Genomic DNA, 22,288 nt, shown 5'->3' with positions numbered 1-22,288 from the left:
CAGAATCACTGGGGGTGGGAAAGGGGAGGCGGGTCTAAAATGTATTGATAGATTCTCAGGCCTGGTCACACACCCACCAATTTGGACTCTGGGAGGATGGAATCTGAAAATCCACATTAGTAAATCTCCTAAGGGACTTTCATGCTGACTAGAATTTGAGACTAACTCAAAAGGTAAACTTCTTAGAAGAGGCTGCTAGGTAGTTCATTATAATGACCACTGATGGAGTGCTTACTAGGTACTAGCAGACACTGGATACAGCATTTAATCTTCAAACAATACTGTTACTTTTTCTACTTTAGCAGGTTTAACAGGAGTGTCAGACCAAGTAACGTTGCCAAGTTTAGCTGGCCAGTATCTCACGGGACTAGTGTCTGCGCCCTTGTTCTTAATCGTCCACGCGTTTCTATCATAAACAGCAGTCCATCTGTGAACCTTCACTTTCTACCTAGTTTAGTCCCATTGGAGAGAAATTAGAAAAACCTTAGATTCTGGCCTCAGACCTTCCTGTCTGGAGCCAGACGATGAGCTCAGAACAGTCTCTGTGAGAAACACCCCGTGGAATAAGAAAAGTGGAGGTAGCAGGGTTTCTTCTCATTTCCCGGGGTTCAGATGCTGTTAGGAATCTCACCTGCGCTCGGTCGGTCAGAAGCCAGCAGGTCAGGTGCAGAGGTGGAGAGGGTGGCCGGCACGGGCATTTGTGCACTAAGCGATGTGGAAGCGGACACCCCAGAGGTCCGTGGAGTTGTAGTCTGGGCCCTCATGGCCTTGAAATTGAATTTCTCTCTAGCCACAGGCTGGTAGCTATGAAGAGCGGGGCCCAGACCCACTCAGAAAATCTGGATTGAAAAGGGAAAACAAAGGTTAACTCTGGAGGGGCCGAGGGTAGACCTGTATGAGAAACAAGAACAGAGTTGCGGAGAACAAGTGCTTTTTTTCCTGGTCCTGAAGCTTTGAATCCATACGGAAAGAAGTGATGATTAGATGGGCAAGGGGTGCGGGGGTGTTTTGAGGAGAGAAAGCGAAGTCTGGCTGAGAAGCTAAGGATGCAGGGCCACAGCCAGAGGCTTGTGGGGGACCCTGCCAGGGGGAAGGCACAGGGAGCTCCTGGCTTTTGGCGAAAAGTGTTTTGAAACCATTTAGAACAGTATAGAGTAGGGGTCAGCAAACCTTTTCAGCAAAGAGCCATAGAGTAAATATTTTAAAGCTCTGCCGGCCGTGTGGTCTCTTAGATAGTACATAAATGAATGGGCGCCCATTTTCCATGCCTGTTAGGCGCAAGTCTGCAGAGGAATGACCATTGGCTTTGGAATTAGCTGGACTGGGTTTCAACTGCAGTTCTGACCTCCACTGGCTGGGGAGAGGCAGGCTGTGTAGCCTGATGATTAAGAACTTGGGCTCTGGAAGTGGAGGGTTCAAGTCCTACCTCACCACCCATGAGCTGTGTCACCTTAGCTAAGGCCCTTCTCTTCTCTGAACTCCCCTGTCTCAGAGCTGTGGTGAGAATTATATGAGCCAAGCACCTTTACACACACACACACACACACACACACTCTTAGCACAGTGGTGCCTGGCATGTGGTAAGTGCACAGTAAATATTAAGTTAGTATTACTGGTCTCTGAGCAGGGGATTCCTCATCTATTACCATCCACTGAAGGGTTTTGCCCAAAATCTATTGTAGTGAGTCATATTATTTTCTTCCCAGTTGACAGAGCTGGCAGTCCACCCTCTGAGGACGTTTGCACGAGCCTCCTATGGCGAGCTTCAGTAGGGATTCTGTGCTGGGATTCCAAGCTCAGTCGACAGTCCCTGTAACTAGGCTGTGAGGATTAGAGAATCTTAGCATCCTGATGAGATGGGACCACCGTAACCTGCCCTGATCTGAAAGCAGTCAAACGGTTCAGCCTTCCAGCGCCCAACCCTGAACTTGGAAGTGGGACAGAGAGGCCTGATCACGGACCCTTGCATCAAAGCGAGGCCTCATCAGACCCTTGCCGCAAAGCCCCGTCCTTCACGCCCATAAATTCTTATGAAACTCATTTATCTGCTTTCCCACCCCAAGGAGATGTTGAGCTGTAACAAGAAGGGAATGGTATGGGGCTGGGGAGATGGGAGGTGGGTGTTAGACAAACGAGGAGAATTGTGCCCCGGAGACACCATGGCGAGAGACAGCAAACACATACACAAAGAATGTCATTGTTACATAACACAACAGAGATGTATAGGGGGAGTGTTAAGTCCAGGGGAAAAGTTCATTTCTCTTCATCATTCTTGTGGTTTAGATGGTGAGAGAGTGCATATCTCATGCTGGAATTGTCCCTTTGAGTCTCTGCTGGAAGAAGGTGGCCATCATTTCAGGCTCTCATTCCAACTTCATCTCTGGTCCGCTGACTCTTTCTTCTTTGTTTTTTTCCTTCTGGGTGAGCTCAGAGGAGGACGTACAGAGATGGGCCTTGCTCTGAAATACCTTCTGCATAAAGGATTCCCTGGGGGCAGAACTGCCTCTGTGCCCCAGGTCCCCATCATTGTCACTGACGGGAGGTCCCAAGGGCATGTGGCCCTGCCAGCCAAGCAGCTGAAGCAAAGGGGCGCCACCTGTGTTTGCTGTGGGGGTCTGCTTCCCAGTAAGAGATTTGGTCACGCGGGGTCAGCCCTCTGGGTCAGCCTGGGGACGTCGCAGCCATGGGAAGAGAGGGGAGCTGGGAAAACCATCCTGATCCTTCCTGGATCCGTTTTTTTGTCACTTTGCTGTGTTGTTGCTGGCACAAGGGGACCGCCAAGTCTTTGGAAGTCTGAGAGTTTGCATCGTCTTTAATTTAGTCTGAATACTTGATTTCAAGTGTCAGAAACTTGACTCTAATTTATCTGGGCAGAAATGGAAGTTCATGGACTCATCCAACTGCACAGGGTGGGTCAGGAGCCAGATGCAGGAATAGGCCTTCCTAGAGGAGAGGGGGACACAGTTCCTCAATGCTCTCAACCCTGAAAATGGAGGTGACCTCAGTGGGGCTGTTGTCATTTGTGGGTATCAAGTGAAATGACTCTTGGTCTGAGCACTGTGCCTATACATAGAAATCTCTTTATTAATTTTAGTATAGTTGTTCCTTGGGGTTGGTTCTAGGACCCATGGATACCAAAACCCATGGATGCTTAAGTCCCTTAGTTGGCCACCCATATCCATGGATGTGGAACCCACAGATACAGAGGACCAACTGTACATTATTTATTCTCTCAGTCAATAAATGTATGTTGTCTTCCTCGTGCCAGACACTATTCTAGGTTCTCAGGATGCACAGACAGCAATACAAAGTCCCTGCCCTGATGGAGCTTCTGTTCTAGGAAAGGAACTAGATTTAAAAAAAAAAAAAAAAAGGAGTGAATAAATAAGTAACAGTTTCAGGTGGAAATAAAATTCAAAGGAGAAAAATAAAGTAGGGAAGAGGTTACAGAGTGATGGGAATAGAGAGGACAGCTGTTTTAGATAGGGGGGTCTGGCAAGGCTCCTTTGAAGAGTTGGTTTTTGAGCAGAAACTTGAGTGAGGAACAAGCCTTCCAAATAACAGGGAAAAGAGCAGGCAAGGCAGGCAGATGGAAAGTGCAAAGGCCCTGAGGCAGCAGCTAGCTCGGTGTGTGATAGAAACAGTGAGACAGCCAGGAGTGGCTGGAGCCCAGCAAGCAAGGGGTGAATTATAAGAAATAAGGTAGAAGAGGTGGGCAGGAGTTAGGTCTAGAGCTTTTGTGGGTTATTGTAGAGACTAAAGTTTGTAATGAGTAGTCTGGGAAGTCTTTGGGGTGGGGGGTTTGAGCAGGAAAATTACATGAATTGGCTTACATTTTTAGAAAATCACACTGACTGCAAGGTAGAGAGAATAGACTGGTGGGTGAGGCAGAGGGAGAAGCAATAATAGGGGCAGTGGGGAGTCTAGTTAGGAGGCCTTTGGAGCAGCTCACATGCAAGATTATGATGGTTTGCAGTAGGGAAGCAGCTGTGACCCCGCTGAGGAGTGGCTGGATTTAGGATGCTTTTGGAAGGCAGAGCAATGGAGTGAATGGTGTATTGGATGTGGGTGTGTGAGAGAAGAATCAAAGATTTTGGCCTGAACTCCTGTGTGAATGGTGGTGCTATTTACTGAAAAGAGAAAGAGTGGGAAAGGAACAAAGGAAATTAAATTCTGTTTCAGACAAGTCAAGTTTGAGATGTGTATCAGCCATCTAAGTAGAGAAGCTGAGTAAAGAGTTGGATACGAGAGTCTGGAGCAGAGGAGAAAGGACAGGCATCGAGATTGAAACTGACGATGGTATTTAAAGCCTAAATAAGATCACCAGGAGCTGAGTGCTGCGTGGACCAGCAAGTGCAGAAAGAGGAAGAAGATAGAAGGGGACTGAGGTTGTAGGTACCATGGGGCTGCCCCGATTGTGCAGTGTCCTGGTGACGATGATGACAGCTACCACCACCATTATTGTTGTCATTGCCAGTAAGTTGGTATTAGACACAAGCTGCCTTATGGCTGGCTCTTTCTGTGTCCTCAGATATAAGGAGTATAAACCCCTTGAGAGAGGAGAGTGGGCGTTACTTCATGGCTCCCTGCCCACCCTCATCCCCACATAGGGCCAAATAGAGTGCCTTGCACGTAGTATTTGCCCAAAGGTTTGTCACTGAGGATAGAATCTCCCATGGGTGGAAATACTGGTCCGTTCTGGGGCTTTCTTCTCCAGCTGCTGGCTGGAGTAGCGCTTCTCAAACTATCTGTGGTGAAGGTCCAGTTTGTTTTTTTTCCTAATCCATCATGAACGGATACTTTTTTTAAAAAAAAATACAATAAAAATGAGTTGCTGGAAAGATGAAATAAAAACAAAATAGAAACTCAGATATTTATTATTTGACCCAACAGACATAAAATGACTGTCAAGTTGCTGTACGATTAGTTTCTAAATGCTTGGTGTCTATACTTATCGGATTCTGAATCAGGGTGAAACAGTTCGGGGCTCTTCACTGGCCCACAGACCGTATTTTGAGCATCCCTAGTGTAGGGAAATCAAGAAGCCATTGCTCAGAAGAGGGGGCACGGCTCAGATATGAAGACCTGAGCTGCAGACACAGGAAGCCTCTGAGAAAGCCTGTTGGATTTCCAGGGCTACCTGACCCCTCCCCACTCCTAGTAAGAGGCCAGCTCCCTGTTGACCAGTGGTTCTCCAAGTGTGTTCCTTGGACCAGCAGTAACAGCATCACCTGGGAGCTTGCTAGAAATGCACACACTCAGGCCCCACTGCATTGAGTCCAAAACTCTGGGGCAAAAGGAGCCTCGATCTGTGGTTTTTCTGGCCCCTCAGTGATTCTGATGCCGCCAAAGTCTGAGAACCACTGCAGTGTGAGATTAAAGACTGTTGCCCGTTCAAACTCTTTCCCCCTTTTAGTGTACATTGAGCCCCTTCTCTGATGGTTCTCAACTCTGGCTGAGCATCTGAATTACCCAGGGAGCTTTTAAGAAGGTCTGTTTGGGGGCCGGGAGAGCTAAGGGTGCGGCCCGGCAGAGCTGCCCGCTCAATGCTAATGTGAGTCCGGAACTGAGGAGCCCCTCTGTGTGCCAGGCGCTGTCCCAGATGCTGGGCAAAGTGTCTGGTCTCTGTGGCTTCAGAGGAGGATGGGGAGCTTTACATTAGGAGGTTTAGAGATACGTGAAGGTTTTGCTGTATTGCCAAGCTGTGGTCTGTTTTGATGAATTCTTGATAGGCAGGATTCTAAATGTGTCACTGACTGCCTTGTCTTCTTAAAAACAGGTTTCTCAACATCATTTAACCCTTTCTTCATGCCCTACGGTCATCATCCCCCACAGCATTTCTGTTCTGGACACTAGCAGTGCCCTCTGATTGTGGAGCTGCGCCAGCTCCTGCCTCTACACGGCCTCATGTTGCTGGCCTTTCAGTTCTTATTGCCACTATTTATAATTCTTCAGGATTTTTTTTTCTTTTCTGTTACTAGCTGTCCCTGTTTGTTCTTCTCTTGCTGTCACCTAGAACCACGTTCCTTCATTTCCTTTCTAGTTAAATTTATTTTTATTTTTGGCTGCGTTGGGTCTTCGTTGCTGCGCATGGGCTTTCTCTAGTTGCGATGAGCAGGGGCTACTCTTCGTTGCGGTGCGCGAGCTTCCCATTGGGTGGCTTCTCGTTGCACGGGCTCTAGGCGTGCAGGCTTCAGTAGTTGTGGTACCCGGGCTCAGTAGTGTGGCGCACGGGCTTAGTTGCTCCGCGGCATGTGGGATCTTCCCGGACCAGGGCTCAAACCCGTGTCCCCTGCATTGGCAGGCAGATTCTTAACCACGGTGCCCCCAGGGAAGCCCTCTGGTTAAATTTTTCTCATCAGCTATAGGTTGCAAAACCAGACGACTAAATCTGTTAGGACCCTGTCTCAAATAAGAGCCGATGGTTTGAGTGTGAGGCTCTCCTCTGAGGAAGTTCGGGGACTGGAGCGTGTGCACGTTATGACCCATGGCTGAGCATCCTCGAGGTCCTTCTGTGCTTCACTTCTAGACCTTACCTGCATCCTGGGTGGATGAGGTTGCAGCTCTGTGGCTCCTGCAGTAGTGGGTGGCGGGGCTGTCCACAGGGAGCCCAGCGTCTAGGAGACGGGTGGATAGGAGGTGGGTGAGTGTGGGGCGATGAGCCATTGTAACTTCTCGGCCGGGGGCTCGGGGCACAGGTGGGAGGAGCTGCGCACGCTGGCCAGCGAGCCAAGGGAGCAGCACGTGCTGATGGCCGAGCAGGTGGAGGAAGCCGCCCACAGCCTCTCCAGCACCCTCGGCGGCTCTGCCACGTGCACCATTGCCTCTCCGGGTGAGTAAGGCCTTTCCGTGTGGAAAGGGGTGGCCTCGCCTGTATGCAAGCGGGATGGGGGTGAGGAGGGTTCCCCAAGGCCGGAGGTCCCCCTGAGAGGGAGGGAAGAGGAATGGAGCCCAGCAGCCTCGGCCCTGGGGCCCTCTGCTCTGTTCTACCGCCCTGTGTCAGGCCCTGTGGGGTTCTAGGCTGGGAATTCCGAACTTGTCGCACGGGGTAGAGAGGCTCAGATCCGGTGGGGTCCCCTCCCCTGCTGTCAGCACAGGGAGGCCTCATCTGGGGGTGCGATCCCTGTATTCCCAGTCATCTTTGTCAGGCTCCATCCAGGAGCTAGAGTGAAGTACGTTGTAAAAAAAAAAAAAAAAAAAAAAAGGTACACGTGTGCACAGGATGGAAGAGCGGTGTGGGGCGGGGCTTGTGCAGAGGAGATGCTCGGAGACCGGCTGCCCCTCCCCCGTGTACTCTGCTGGGAAAGAGCCGAGGCTGAGGGTGGTGGGAGGAAGGAGGCGTAACCCTGTCTTCCCTGCCTCGGGTATGCACGGTGGACACAGACTGCAAGGTCCAGCCTCACCCCTGTGAGCGCAAGACGCTAGAGATGGTCAGGCAGCTTGCTGGCCAGGCCCCGTGCCGGAGGGGATCTCGGGGGGACCAAGGCCGTGCTGGCTGCTCCCTGTCCCTTTTCCAGGTTTGTCCACAAGGTGTGGGGTCAGAGCCTGTGGGCAGGGCCTGGACGGGGACGGCCAAGTGCTCATGGGCTGCAGGGAGAACGGCTCTCCGGGGCCTTGGCTGTGGAGTGTGTGACAGGGATCGGAGGAGACCTGGGAGGGAGGCAGGGACAGAGCTCCGGGGACCCAGGCAGGGGCACAGCTACTCAGTGTCAGAGCCTTTTAGACACACCGCCCAGGAGCCCCGGGCCTGGGTCCCAGCCATTCTGAAGGCTGGTAACTCAGCCAGAAGCTGGTCTGACAGGGCGGTGGTCTGGACTTGGGATAGTGGTCTGCTAATCTGGTCCCTCCGATCACCAGTTTCCACGTGTGTGGGGGCTGAGCAAGGCCAGAGGCTTATGGTGCTTCGATGGATTCCGGATGTGGAGGCTGTGAAGAATGCTGGATTCTTCAGGGCCGGAGCTCAGGCATTCAAGGGCACCTGCCGCCCGGCTCTCAGCCACTGCCCCGCAGACCCCCAGATCGTCCCCTTCATCCGGACCACCTTCAGTATGGCACCTGGTCAGGAGCTCATGACCTCGCCCTCTAGTCCTTTCTGGAGGGCCAGGGTAGCGTTTGAACCAGCTGCACCTTGGCCCCTTGGCCTGGCCTCAGTGATGAGATCAGAGTGCCCACAGCAGTGAGATGGAGCGGCTGAGAAGCCGTGAGGGCCGTGTTGGGTCGATGCAGAGTCCGAACGCCATCTCGGCAGGGAAGGGCGGTGCCCCCCATGTGGATCAGAGGAAGTGGGGCCTCTTGCCATGTCAGAGGCCACTAGAGGCTCTCTTCCGAACCTGCACTTCCGAGTGAAAGGAGGTAGTTCTTCATTCCCTGGTGAACATGTTTAAGGACTCACGGTGAGCCAGGCAGGGTCCAGCGAGGAGGCAGGCACAGTCGCGGCTCCAAGAAGCTCGTGGTCCAGAGAGAGCCTCCCAAGTGCTGGGATGGGGCCTGTCCTCGCCACACGTCATGGAGGAGGGGTTGCTTGAGCAGTCTCGAAAGATGTGGGAACCGGGTAGCAGTGGGCAGAGGCGTCCAGAGCCGGGAGCCCTGGGAGAGGCTGGTGGGTAGAGTACACTTCATGGCTATGTGCTCAGACTCTGGGGGCATCACCACTAGTGAGCTGGGAACCTCCTGCTGTCTGTTTCCACATTCAGCAAGGGGGTGATAACAGGACCTGCCCCCGGAGGATTGCCAGGGGCACGCAGCGAGGTAATTCATAGAATGCACTGACGTTGCAGGCAGCGAGGTAATTTGTAGAATGCACTGACGTTGCAGGCAGCGAGGTAATTCGTAGAATGCACTGACGTTGCAGGCTCCTAGAATAATGCATATAGTAGGCTTTTCATCAATCCCCTCATTCAAGAAATACTCACCGAGGCTCTCCTAAGTTCCCAGCACTGCCCCAGGTCCTGGGGAATCAGCATGAGCGTCTCGGAAACAAATCTGCTCTCATGAGCAAGAGGCAGCAGTGAACAAAGTGAATACCTAAATGAACTATTAGGTGGTGGTAAGTGCAATAGGGGAAAGGATGCGGGGTGGGACAGGGTGGGGTAAGTAGAGGGTAGGGGTGCAGCTTTAATTAGAGTGGGCAGGAACCAGACCTGAGGGAGGTGGGGGACTAGCTGAGCACAGGCCCAGGCGAAGCCCTGTGGATAGTGTCTGCTCAACAGCGCTGGCTCCTGTAGGCCTGGGTAGGGAGGGCAGGGCCCGTGGAGCCTTCTGGGCTAGGACCTGTGGTTTGATGAGGAGTAGACGTGGAGGGGGAGAAGAGTTCTTTTTAATGAGCTGGCAGCTTGGCACAGTTTTGATTTCAGCGACCCCTTGAGTTCGTAGTTGACTTGGCTTTTATCCCAAGTGGATGTTTTGCCTCAGGAAAGCCCCGGCCCTAGAGGTGAGCCCAGTTAGCCTGCCCGCCAGGTGAGCAGCCCTGGGTGGGATCTCCCCGGGAGAAGTGCTCTTTGGCAAGTTTTAGAGAACTTTGTCGCGAAGGCCCCAGGAGAATCTCCTTAGATGAGGCCATCCATGGAGCTGCTGCCAGCCAAGAGGAGGACTTTCTGCCCGAGGGACGAGGACCCACTCCTCTGTGGTCGGCCCATCGCCCTGCAGACTCAGGAGAGCCAGGGGGCGAGGCCCAGCGGGCAGGATGCATGGGCTTTGGAGTGGGAGATGGAGTTCGGATCCCAGCTCTGCTGTGTTCTGGTAACCGTGTGACTTTGGGCAACTTAATTCAGCCCTGAACCCATTTCTCCATCTGGAAAAGGAGACTGCTGTCTCTTCAAGTAGCTGAGGCCTTGAAGTAACGATGGGGGATGGCTGGGGCATGGAAGCCAGCACAGGAACGGCGGCCCTTGTGTTGTCACAGAAGGTTGTCACTCAAACCGACCTCAGAGGTCGTTGAGACCAGCCAGTGGTTTGCAAATCCTCCTGAGCTACGGAGCCTCATGTGGACACTTGTTATTCAGACCAGAAAAAGCACATTTGGGGTGGGGGCGTGGGGCTGGGGTACTGGGGGAGCCCTGGACAGTCCCCTTCCCTCTCCACTGAGGCTCTGAGGAACACAGTTGAAAACTACAGAGTTGCTATGTAGAAGAGGGAACAGAAGACCAGAGAAGGAAAGTAACTTGCCTGGGGTCACATAGCCAGAATGCAGTCGCCTAATCCCAGTATTTCCCACCCCCCACTCCTTGTGCTGGCCCCAGAAAGTAACTCGTAATAGAAAGCTGTTGCCGTAGTTCAGAGTACTGAACACAGATACCTCTAATTTCTGACATGATAGCCAGCTTCCATTATCTTTTTTAATTGTCTGAGTAGTTTGAAACATTTCCTACTCTATGTGCAGACAAAAGTTGGGTAGAATCAGGAAAAAAAAAAGAACCAAGTCTGTCTTGACTTGCTTTTGCATTGGCACCTTGTGTCAGCTTTTAGTGTTTTAAACACCCTCTCCTGTTAAAACTTTGATCTCTACCATTTGTTTCCTTGGGTTGTGGCTGGAAGAGAGTGTTCTTAACCCACCCTGCCACCTGCTACAGGACCACCCGCCCAGGTACAGTCTGCCTCTTGGATTCTCCTCTTCTTTCTGGCCCTGGGACTAGGCTGGCTCCCAAAGTGGCATTTACACTCCTGGGGTAGCACGTGGGGTTGGACTGAGCTCCAGGGCACAGGGACAGGCATTTTCAGAGGCAGAGGAACATGCTCATGCCATACTCATGCCTCCCTTGGTCAGTGGTACATTTTCACTGAGAAAGGGAGTGAAGGCTTTGGAATTACTTCCTTAACCAGGGCCCCTTGCGTTGACAAGAGGCAGAGCAGGGCGTGCACTGAGCCCCAGCTGTGCAGACAGCCTCACGTCTAGCACCAGACTCAGGGCAAGATACCTGAGCCTCACTTTCCTCCTCTGTAAAATGGGGGTAATGTTTGCCCCATGTCTGGGCTCCCCATTTCCCTGCTGTGGATGATAGGGGGTACCATACAAGGGATCCTCGGGAAGACTCAGTAGGTGATGTCCACCAAAGTGCTTCATCAGCGACACAGTCGCAAGCAAACAGGAGGACTTTTCAATACCATTAAGATCATGCAGCCTGGCTTCCCAACGGGCTCTCGCTGCTCCTCACCCCGGGGTCTAGTGTGTCTCACTGACCCAGGAGCACAGAAATCACACTGAAGTGTCTTGGCATCAGTGCGTGTGTAGATATGCTACTCCCGATGAGGTCGGGAGTCCGTCCCTCGGAAGCAGAGCCAGAGGCTTTGTGTGCAGGCAGGATGGTGCTTCCTGCCTGGGGTTAGGTGATCCTTCGGGCATCTTATTTTAAAGTTCCAACTTGGCTGGTCTCTGACACATGGGAGGAACTGAAAGTGGGGTTGTTTCTACTCAGAAATTAAAGCTCAAGGACTTACGGTTTTGGAACCAGAGTGACCTGTGTTTGAGTCCCAGCTCTGCCACTTTCCAAGTAGCTGACCTTCAGCACGTGACTTCTGTTCGTCAAGTTTCAGCTTCCTCGTCTGTGACATGGCGGTTCACAGTACCTGTTTCATCCAGTTGTATCAGTGAAGTGAGATTATACATGTGTAGCGCTTAGCACAATACCTGGCCCCATAATAGCTGCTCAGTTAAAGGCCACTGTTGATGCTGTTAATGAGCCCTCGGTTGTTTGCATGAAACTCCAACTGACAGAACTGCTGGCCTAGGAGCCCAGAGTTACCCTCGATAATTCCTACCTTCCAGAAGTGTATACTTTAATTACAATCATGTCACCACCAAGTAGTAGATTAACATTTTTAAGGTATTGGGGGTTTGGACTCCTACATATAAATTTGGAGGTCGGGGGGGGGGCGGAATTCAGTCCATAACACGTGTTCCCAGTATCAGAGCCAGGAGCCAGATCCCATTGGCAGATCCCCAAGTGAGCCTGTAATTCGCACGGGGCCTTACTGAGCCCACCATTGAGTGTCTGGTATCACCTACACCCTAACCCCGCCTTACGTACCTCATTTACTTTCCTTTTCCTCTTTGCTACAGGTGTTGAGGCTAATTTCCTAGTGCATCTGGGGAAAGAAAGGGGCTGGGCCCTGGTGTGGCTGGGTAGCCAAACCCCTTCGCATCTCTGGGCTGATGTGCCAGGCTGTTAACAGGCATCTCTCTGATAGGCCCCCGTGGCTCGCAGCCCTGCCAGAATGGAGGCACGTGTGTTCCAGAAGGACTGGACCGGTACCACTGCCTCTGCCCGCCAGCCTTTGGAGGGGAGGCTGACTGCGGTACGTGTGCACAGGCCTTCCCAGACTCTGTTGGGGAGCAGTGGAGCCGGGGTTCCTGCTTCTCACCTGCCACCCTTTTAGCTACTAGGTAGGAACTGGCCCTGGAGTTAGGGCCACCTGCTTTTCAAGTACACCACTGATCTGATGTCTCAGATGATACACTGAGGGTTCCATGAAGAAGTAACTCAGGTGGTGGAGCTCCGGCTAGGACACGGCTCCTGGCTTCTTAGCTTTAGAATGGCTGCTGCTTGATCTGTGAGCATTGTGGAGCCCAGCTGTGGGCTGGAGCTGGCCGAACTGGGTCCTGGTTCTGGGCTGAGTCTCTTCTCCCCTCTTCCAAGAAGAGGAGGAGTGAGAAGCTTCAACCCCTTTTGGATTTAAAACTGTGAAATGAAGATTATAATAACTGGCTTTACCCCCTACGGTTATGGGAGTTTGAAATAAGATTCTTAGCACAATGCTTGACACGTAGGACGGGACTTGTTAAATAGTCACTTTTTAAAAACTAGTGCTGGGTCAGTTGGAGACTTATATGGGAAAAAGATATATATGTTGACTCCCTACCTCACAAGCTACACAAAAAATCAAGTCCAGATGGATCATAGATTTAAATGTAAAAGGCAAAGTTGTGAAACTTCTGGAAGAAAACATAGGAGCATATCTTCATGATCTTGGGGTAGACAAAGATTTCTCCAACAGGACACAAGAAGCACTAACCATAATGGGAAAAAGTTATAGAAAAATTTCTTTTGAAAGAGTGGTGAGATGGAGACACTTGGTGGGAGCCAGGGAGCTCTGTGTCCGGCTGTGGCTAACCCTGTGACCTGCACTGGTCACTAGGCCCTGAAGCCTCTGTGTCAGTGTCTCATCTCCCTCCTGGGAGGGAGGCGGCTCCGGCCCCACGTGGCTCCTGGGGGTCCCGGGTGGGACAGTGGTCTGCGTGCTCCACAGCGCGACGGCCGCTGTGATCCTGGCAGCCCCGAAGCTGAGCCTGGAGTGCAGAGCCGACGTCGTCTTCCCGCTGGCCGGCTCGGCGGCTGCCACCCCGGAGGGCTTCCTGTGGACCAAGGCCTCCGTGAAGCGGTTCGTGCCGGGGGCGCTGAGCGAGGGCTCCCGGGCATGCTTGGGTGTGGCCGTGCCCGTGGGCGAGTACCGGGACGTGCGGACCTGGTCAGGAGCCTCGACGACCTGCCCTTCGCTGGCGGCGCCATCCTGACAGGCCACGCCCCGCAGCAGGCGGCGGAGCGCGGCTTCGGGAGCGCCGCCGGAACGGGCCTGGACCGGCCCCGCAGGGCCGTGGTCCTAATGACCGAGGCGCGCTCTCAGGACCAGGTGGCCGGCCCGGCGACTTTCGCCAGGGCCTGGATGCTGCTCCTGCTGGGCGTGGGCAGCGAGGCCGTGCGGGCAGACCTGGAGGAGGTCACTGGTAGCCCAGCGCACGTCATGATCGACGCCGGCCCGGAGGACCTGTGCCGCCACATCCCGAAGCTGCGGGGAAAGCTGTGCAGCCAGCAGCGCCCAGGTAAGGACCAGTCCTGCACCGGCGCCAGCTGCGGGCCGGCCTCGCCCGACCCGGGGGCCGGCTGGCCAGTGGCAGGCCCTTCCTCCCTTTGGTAGCGACTTAACCAGGGCCTGTACTGGGGGCCGCAAGCACGGCCCGACTCTTCTGTATGCTAGCCTTGTGATGAGTAACTTCCCAGTTTACTGGTCAGTAAAATTGGACTAATAGTAGTACCTAGTACCTCCAGAGGGGCTTTTGTGAGGATTAAGTAAGGCAAGCACCGTGCACACTAGTACACAGTAAGCTCAGAGTGTACGCTCAGAATTGTAGGTATCGCTGTTTATTATTGTTATTTATTGTTGTTAACAAGGAGTTCTGAATCTTCAGTCTTCAGCTGAAATGTCGCTCCTCAGAGGAGCCCCAACCCCATCCTTACCCACCCGTGCCGCCCCCGCTGGTCCCTCTCATAGCACCCTGCTCCTTTCCTCCATGGCTGCTCATAGTTTGTAATTCTTTGTTGGTTTCATGTTTGTCAGCCGATCAAGGACAGGCACTGGCAGTTTTGTCCACATGGTGTAATTAGTGCCTTGTATACAGTGCACGGCACGTGGAGGGCACTCGGTAATGGCACAGGTGAGGCCCCGGAGCTCAATGGCTTACGCACAGTGGACGTTTATTCCTCTCACATAACAGTTCAGAGGTGAGCGGCCAGGGCCAGCAGGGTGGCTCGGCTCTCTTGTGGTTCCACCTCTAACTCCAGGGTCACTGTTTCTCAGACAGCAGGAAGAGGGCAGAGGGGAAGTGGAAGGCAAGCAGCTTCCTTTTGAGGACATAACTTGGAAATCGCACAATTACTTGCAATCACAACCCACTATATAGAACTTGTCACGTGGCCACACCCGGCTGCCAGGGAGGCTAGGAATGTGGTCTAGCTGAGCATTCACGTGTCCTGCTACCATTCTAGGAGAGGGTGGAGGACGGATACTGCAGTGCACAGACAGCAGACCGGCTGACCTGGGCTCCGCTCACCCCGGGGCAGTCCTCACTTTGCTGCCCGCTGAGGTCCACTCTGCTTGTTCTGCAGGCTGCCAGGCCCAGTCGCTGGACCTGGTCTTCACGTTGGATGCCTCGACCTCTTTGGGGCCCGAGGACTTTGCCCAGATGCAGAGCTTCGTGAGAAGCTGTGCCCTCCGGTTTGACGTGAACCCTGACGTGACACAGATTGGCCTGGTGGTGTATGGCGGCCAGGTCCAGACAGCGTTTGGGAGGGACCCCCACCTCACCAGCGCTGCAGTGCTGCGGGCCAGGAGCCAGGCCCCCTACCTGGGTGGGGTGGGCTCGGCAGGCACGGCCTTGCTGTACATCTATGACAAGGTGATGACGGTCCAGAGGGGCACCCGGCCTGGTGTCCCCAAGGCTGCGGTGGTGGTCACGGGTGGGAGGGGGCAGAGGACGTGGCTGTCCCTGCCCAGGAGCTGAGGGACGACGGCGTCTCTGTCTTGGTGATGGGCGTGGGGCCTATCCTGAGGGAGGCACTGCGGAGGCTCCCACGTCCCTGGGACTCCCTGATCCACGTGGCAGCCTACGCAGACCTGAGGCACCACCAGGACACGCTCATCGAGTGGATATGCAGAGGTGAGTAGGGGGCGATCCACACCCTCAGGGCCGCCTCCAAGGGAGGACCTCAGCCCGAGCCTTCATGTACATCATTACAGGGACAGCAAGTCCTCCCAACTGCCGGGCGCTTTCCACATGCCGGGCTTTATGCTAAGTGCCACACTCACACGAATGTCACTCACCTGACATTTAAGGTGCAGCTAATTTAACACAGGCACCTCTTCCCAAACTTGAGAACGTATGCACCCCACTTAAAAAGAAGACGTAATTAGGATACCCATAGGACCCCGGGTTGGCACTGACCTTGGTAGGAGCAGACACAGCCAGGACAGCCTGACTCCAAGCCTTCCTTTGCCAGTGACATCCTTTCCACTTTTTAAAAAGCATGTGGCCACGATAATAACAATAAGCACTGCTGTGTGCACGGCCCGCCCTAGAGAGGGAGTCTCTGTACACGTGTAGGAAAGCTGGGTGGAAGTCGGGTCTTTGACTGGCCATGCAGTATGGGGCCCAACTAACCTGTAGCTCAAAGGCCCACGGAGCCACTAAGATGTGTAAGACTCTGCTCTGGTGGCCTCGCCTCTGTACCGGGCTTCCTTACAGCGGGGTCTTCGGGGCCAGCCCAGGCTGGGTCTGCTGGCACGTGCTCCCTTGCAGAAGCCAAGCGGCCAGTTAACCTCTGCACACCCAGCCTGTGCATGAGCGAGGGCACCTGCGTCCTGCACAACGGGAGCTACCGCTGCGGGTGCTGCGATGGCCGGGAGGGCGCACACTGCGAGAGCCGTGAGTGGGGCGCCTGCGTGCACTTGGGAGCTGGGGTGCTGTTCTGAGAGTCCTGAGCCCCAGGGCCACAGCCAAAGGAGGCTCTAGGGCATCAGTGGAAGGAATCAATCATTTGTTCGTTCATGCAGGAAACATTCAGTGGGTGCCTCCTACATCCCAGGTGCTATTCTAGGTGCGGGGAACAGAGCAGGAAGCAGGACAGAGAATCTCTGCCCTCGTGGAGCTTCCATTCTAGTGAGGGAGACAGCAAATAAATACAGCACGAAGTGTATTAGATGGTGCTGAGCACACACTCTGATTGATGAAAACTGATGACTGGGAGGGAGGAGCAAGTGAAAGGCAGGCAGAGGATGTGGCACAGGTGGGTGGGTAGAAGTCGGTGGGAGTTCCGAGCGTTTCTTTTTTTTTAAATGTTGAGCCTTCTTTTTTTAATTTATTTTTATTTTTGGCTGTCTTGGGTTTTCGTTTCTGTGCAAGGGCTTTCTCTAGTTGTGGCAAGCGGGGACCACTCTTCATCGCGGTGCGCGGGCCTCTCACTATCGTGGCCTCTCTTGTTGCGGAGCACAGGCTCCAGACGCGCAGGCTCAGTAGTTGTGGCTCACGGGCCTAGTTGCTCCGCGGCATGTGGGATCTTCCCAGACCAGGGCTCGACCCCGTGTCCCCTGCATTAGCAGGCAGATTCTCAACCACTGCACCACCAGGGAAGCCCCCGAGCGTTTCTGTTTGCTCAGCTGAGAGAGAGGATGGGGAGACATGGAGGTTGAGGAGGGAAGAGAACTAGTAACTGTCTAGGAGAGAAGGGGCCCAGAGTGAGGACGTAGAGAATGATCGTTGGGCAGCACTCTGGCCCACCTGTGGCCGCCGTTCGTGAATTTAAAGTTAGAACAGCAGCGGCAGCCAGAGGATGATTCCCATTGGAGCCCTGGGTTTTCAGGCACTGGTAGAGGTGGGCTTCCTGATACCAGGCGTGATGTGAGGGGCACCTCTTCCTTGGCTTACGGAGTAAGAGCAAGGCATGATGGGGCCCGTGAGGCAGCTAATTGGTTGAGAAGAGGACTCAGACACTCCTCGTGTCCTCAAAGTTCACTTCTTTCCCAGGGACCTTGAGAGGAGATGCCCCCAAGGCACGTGGCCCCAGCCGAAAGCCTGCAGGAGGGCAGCAGCTGCCCCCCTCCCAGCTGCTACCAAGAAGGCTTGGGTCCCCTGGGTGCTGAAAGGGGGCCTGCCCTCAGTGGAGCATCCTGTCCCGTGGGGTCCTTTGCGTGTCTGCCTTCAGCCCTGTCCAGAACCCTCCTGCCCACTCTCCTGACCCAGGGAGAAGAGAGGGCCCAGCTGCAGACGGTGCTGCCTAGGGACACAGTAGCAGCTGATATCGCCCCTAACGACGATGTTGAAAATTCTTCAGGTGTAAGTACTTACTTTGCTGACCTAGTTGAACGCTGCTGAGCTGGTGTCATCTGCCACCTTTCCCCTGAGGAGGAACAGAGGAAACTGGAGACTTTCGATGGCCTGTTTGAAGCTCACTTTTCCCACAACAGATGCTAAGTAGAACGTTGTTGGGACAGTCATGCCCAACAGAAGGCAGTGATGAGAGTGTCACTCGGACCCCCGACGTGATGACACTTCAAGATAGACAAAGGGTGGACCTTGAAACACATCTTTCTCCTAAGATGTCCCAGAGGGATTCATTCTTAGTTTGAAAAGGGGCTTGAGTGGCATTTGTGACTAGTTTTGGTGACTGGATCCGCGTGTGGGAGTTGCAAAGGCCCCAGACTGGAAGGTGACTGATTAACCAGCTGTTTGGCCTTGGGGGAGGGGCTGAGTGTGCAAACGGCCCTGGTCTCCAGGGGCCACGTGAGCTGGGCCTGGGCACTGGGCAGCATTCCCTTCGAGGGGCTTCTCAGCCTTTACTTAGGAGGGTTAATTGCGGGGTGTTTCTTGAGTGCTTGTCTTACTCTGCCCTTTGGGGGCAAAAAGGAGTAGAATTCTTAAACTCAATCAATATAGAACAAAGAAACTTGGAGGAGTTTTGTTTTTTTAGGCGTAGATCTTATTCTGCTTGGTTTTAGGTTTTTTTTTTTAGACCTGGTTTTGAAAGGAATATTTCAAGAAGTAATGTTGGTTATTTATTTAACAGGAGTTTTTGTACCTAAATGGCAAAGAGGCTTAGTTGGAATATTTTTTTGGTGAACTGGTTATTTCCTTACCCCACAGTATTTAGGAATCAGTTCTCCCCCTGGGTGGTCGTGTTGGGAGTTGGGTTTTTGGTAGAAGCCTTTGTAGATCTCAGATTGAAATCCAAATACTTTATCACAGTTTTTATTTTTAAAGTAAATACTTTAATGTGATGTTTTATAGGCAAACATTCAAGGCTACCTTGGTTTAAGTATTGCTTAGCTTTAAGAATTTTAGGATTTCTGGTGCAATAAAAGTACTTGAAAGGTCACCACCATGGTTCTGTTAGACGTTAAAAAGTCCTGTGTGCCGAGCACTGTGCATGACAGTCATTTGCGTTCAAGGGATATTTTCATTCCTATTATTGCTTTTGCCTTGGCAGAAGGTGACATCAGAGCAGGGTCACATGCCCACCTGGCAGGTGCCGATAGGTGATGTCTGAATTTACATGAACCCCTTGTCTTTATATTAACAGCAGTTTAATCGTTTCATAGTGTAGGCTTTTTGTCTGGTTCAGGGCTGACATTTTGATGTCCCATTTGAATTGGACTTAAAAAACCCCCCACAAAACTGTGGTCCCTGGGCTTACATATCAAAGCCTTTACTGTTGCTATTTTTAGGTCCCAGCCCTTGAAACTTTACCTTTTCTAGTGAAGGTGTGAAGAGTTCAACCCTTTTGGGGTCCCAGTAGCGGCAGAGGGAATTCCTAACAAGATAGCCTTAAGTGATCTTTTCCCAGCCAACCCTTTTTCTTTCTTTTAAAATAAATTGGCTTTTAATTACACATGTAATATATAAATATGTTCTCCTTGGAAAAGCTTAAACACTGCAGATAGATCATAAATCTTTTATTTTCTCCAAATGATCCTTATTCCAGCCAACTTGCTAAATGCTCTAGTTCTAATAGTTGATTATTTGATTCTCTTGCTTTTTTAGAAAGACAGCATTTACAAGTAATAACAGGTTTGTCTCTTCCTTTTGAAATCTTATACTGCTTTTTCTTGTCATCTTGCATTGTCTAGAACCTTCAGAATCATGTTTTAAGAAGTAGTGGTAACAGCATGCATCTGGTTCTTGACTTGAAGGGACTTTTTCATCATGATGTTCTGTGGATTACTTGATAAGGAATGTTTACTTCTATTCCTAGCTTACAAAGAGTGTTTATTAGGAGTGTTGAGATTTGTGGTTTGCTCTTCTGCTTCCTTTCAGAAGATGTTTTTTCACATTTAATCGGTTAATATGATAAATTACCCATTAGTATATTTTCAGTTGTTGAATCACCTTTGATTTCTTGGGTGAATGCTGTCTGGTCGCAATACCTGATTCTTTAAGCACTGTTGAATTTCTTTTGCCAATACTTTAAAGCTTTTGTTCATCTGTGTTCAAAAATGAGATTTTCTTTTGCAATATGTGTTAGCATAGCTCTGATACAAAATTCTAACTTTCTAAAATGAAAACTATATAGTCCTCAGACTTTCAAGCTGCTATATTCATAGTGTTTTCTTATAATTTAAAAAGTCTCGTCAGTATCTGTACTTAAGGCCTCCTTTTCAGTTCTGCCATTTAATACTGCCCTAGGCTGTCTTTTTATTGTATTCGCCTTTTCAATGAGCCAGAAGTTTGGTTTTGTCATTTTTAAAAAAGTTATTTATTTTGGCTGTGTTGGGTCTCCGTTTCTGTGCGAGGGCTTTCACCATTTGCGGCAAGCGGGGACCACTCTTCATCGCGGTGCGCGGGCCTCTCACTATCGTGGCCTCTCTTGTTGCGGAGCACAGGCTCCAGACGCGCAGGCTCAGTAATTGTGGCTCACGGGCCCAGTTGCTGGCCCAGTTGCTCCGTGGCATGTGGGATCCTCCCAGACCAGGGCTCGAACCCGTGTCCCCTGCATTGGCAGGTAGATTCTCAACCACTGCGCCACCAGGGAAGCCCTGGTTTTGTCATTTTTAAAACCAGCATGTTTATGCTATAAACTTTCTTAATTATTACTACTAAGGCAACTTTCCAAGTACTGGTACCTTTTTTTCCCCCAGGAATTATTTAGGAGTGTGTTTAATTTCTAGGAGTACTGATTTTCAACCACTTATATATGGTCAGCCTCTAAAGATGTTTCCCTTGTGTTAATTTTACTATTAAAATCTTCTTTCAGCCTTACCTATGCTACTTGAGTTAAGGAGGCTTAAAGTCTCCTGCTAAGAGCCCACCTTGTAGTTCTACCAGTTTTTACTGCACATAGTGTGAACTTCAGTGCATAAATAACCATGATGTTTCCCCCCTTTAAGTAGAAGTCTGCCAGGCCTTGCCCCATGTCTTTCCATGAAATACAAGAAAATCCAAAATACAATTAACATTTTATTAAAAAAAAAAACCAAAACTAACTCACCACTTGGGACACCAAGTGTTTATGACAAAGGAAATAAATGCCCTGGGATTAGAAAGACAATAAGACTCAAAAGACCTTTAGTTCTCAGGAACCAGTGTTAAAGAACTCTGATTCAGAACCCCCAGAAATGAGGCTGAGAGATGACAGGTGAAATGTTCCAACCTGTGTTAACCAATGTGTTGCAACCTGTGTTAACCAGTGCCATCAGAAGAGAAGAACGGGCAACACAAAGAACAGCACTGCCAATTTTAAGAGAAGAAAGAGACCACCAGAAACAAAACTCGCCCCTCTTTTTCTTGGATAAGGGCCTGGACATCGAGCACAACTTAAGAAAACAGGGACTAAGAGAACATACTAAGTAACTCTTCTCTTAGAAATCGCCTCACCGCAGGACTGAATCTGTAAACACAGGGTAATCTTGTTTCTATGGTAATGTAAAATGTCAGTTAAATCTCAACAGTCACTTTTCACTGTTCTAAATTACAGGATTTGAAACTTTTTTTTCTATGTAATACAGCATCACTTAAAATTTTATTTAAAAGCAATTGGTTCTGGCCTGCTTTAGCCTGAAAAAAGTCCTTAATTTACTGGCAACAGTGCCTCAGCTTGGTCCCAAATGTTTTCCCCGTTACCATTTCTCAAAAAACCATAGATGGCTTTACACAGTTGAAGACAAGGACGGTTTAACCCCTGACGCTGCTAAGAATCAGATAGGGGTTTAGACCTTCTCAATCACCAAAGCCATGTGACCAGTGGGACAGGGCCCTGCTACCTTAATTTCTCTTCCACCAAAGTCTCCACATCAGAATCTTTTCACTTAAAAAGCTTGATAAAGCAATTGCTGAAAACTTCAAGGAAGAAACACAGAATACCCCTAAATACAGCAATGTAATGTTTACAACCAATAGACTTAGGTCTCCAAACAAGTCTTTTTTGTTGTTGTTGTCGTATTACTTCCTTTGGCTCTGCAAAGGGACAGAGCCTCCTCTTAGCTGAAGTTTTCCATTCATAGAACCCCAGTCCTTCCTTTTTCTTGTAAACAGACTCACCCTTTTACAGAGTTGCTGCTTTAACGAAGACTGTAATGAAGCAGGATTGTCACCAAGGTCCATATTGACAGGAGAGTCTCTAGATGAAGTTTGTTTCCTAACTTGCTCCTTTCTTCTCCCATTCCTAGGGTACCATTCAAACACCAGCATCCCCCCAAAAGAAGAAAGTTAGTTATCCTCCGTAGCCAACCTACATATTCCTAGAAGAAGCTAGGAATAGAGACGCCAATTAAGTAAGGTTCAACCCCTGCGTGTCCCCCACTGCTTGGAGCACGTGTTCAGAGATTTCTGAGGCCCTGGAGCAGCAGAGAGGGAGGTGAGTGATGTCTGCCGTGGCAGTGGCTCGTGTGCTTGCATGGATTTAATACTTAGTCATTGGTGCAGGTGCCTCAAAATATCTCCTGCAGGTAATAAGCAGGATAAAAATAAGGAGCAGAGTTTGCCCAAAACACAGGCAGCTCTAGGCATGCTCTTGACTGTATAAATGAGTCA

General features: G+C 51.1%; 2 protein-coding genes across 2 annotated transcripts in view; one reads left to right on the top strand and one right to left on the bottom strand.

The window, feature by feature from the left end:
• VWA2 (von Willebrand factor A domain containing 2) overlaps positions 1-16,239 on the top strand; it is a 61,334-nt gene extending 45,095 nt beyond the window's left edge. Inside the window, 12 exon segments of the mRNA XM_060034367.1 lie at positions 2,432-2,613; positions 4,188-4,200; positions 6,699-6,832; positions 7,384-7,475; positions 7,477-7,516; positions 10,526-10,582; positions 12,184-12,291; positions 13,269-13,451; positions 13,454-13,813; positions 14,877-15,236; positions 15,239-15,427; positions 16,067-16,239. Of these exon segments, the coding sequence (XP_059890350.1) occupies positions 2,432-2,613; positions 4,188-4,200; positions 6,699-6,832; positions 7,384-7,475; positions 7,477-7,516; positions 10,526-10,582; positions 12,184-12,291; positions 13,269-13,451; positions 13,454-13,813; positions 14,877-15,236; positions 15,239-15,427; positions 16,067-16,239 (1,891 nt within the window).
• Positions 16,240-20,478: 4,239 nt separating this feature from the next.
• The window catches only part of AFAP1L2 (actin filament associated protein 1 like 2), a 101,007-nt gene continuing 99,197 nt past the window's right edge, over positions 20,479-22,288 (bottom strand). The window contains exon 20 of the mRNA XM_060034022.1: positions 20,479-21,920. Coding sequence (XP_059890005.1) covers positions 21,894-21,920 — 27 coding nt within the window. The 3' untranslated portion in view covers positions 20,479-21,893. The remainder of the gene's footprint in view (positions 21,921-22,288) is intronic.

The sequence above is a fragment of the Delphinus delphis genome, chromosome 16 (genome assembly GCF_949987515.2).
Source record: "Delphinus delphis chromosome 16, mDelDel1.2, whole genome shotgun sequence".
Classification (NCBI taxonomy): domain Eukaryota; kingdom Metazoa; phylum Chordata; class Mammalia; order Artiodactyla; family Delphinidae; genus Delphinus; species Delphinus delphis.
The sequence above is the reverse complement of the archived record's forward strand: the minus strand, read 5'-3'. Positions and strand labels throughout refer to the sequence as shown.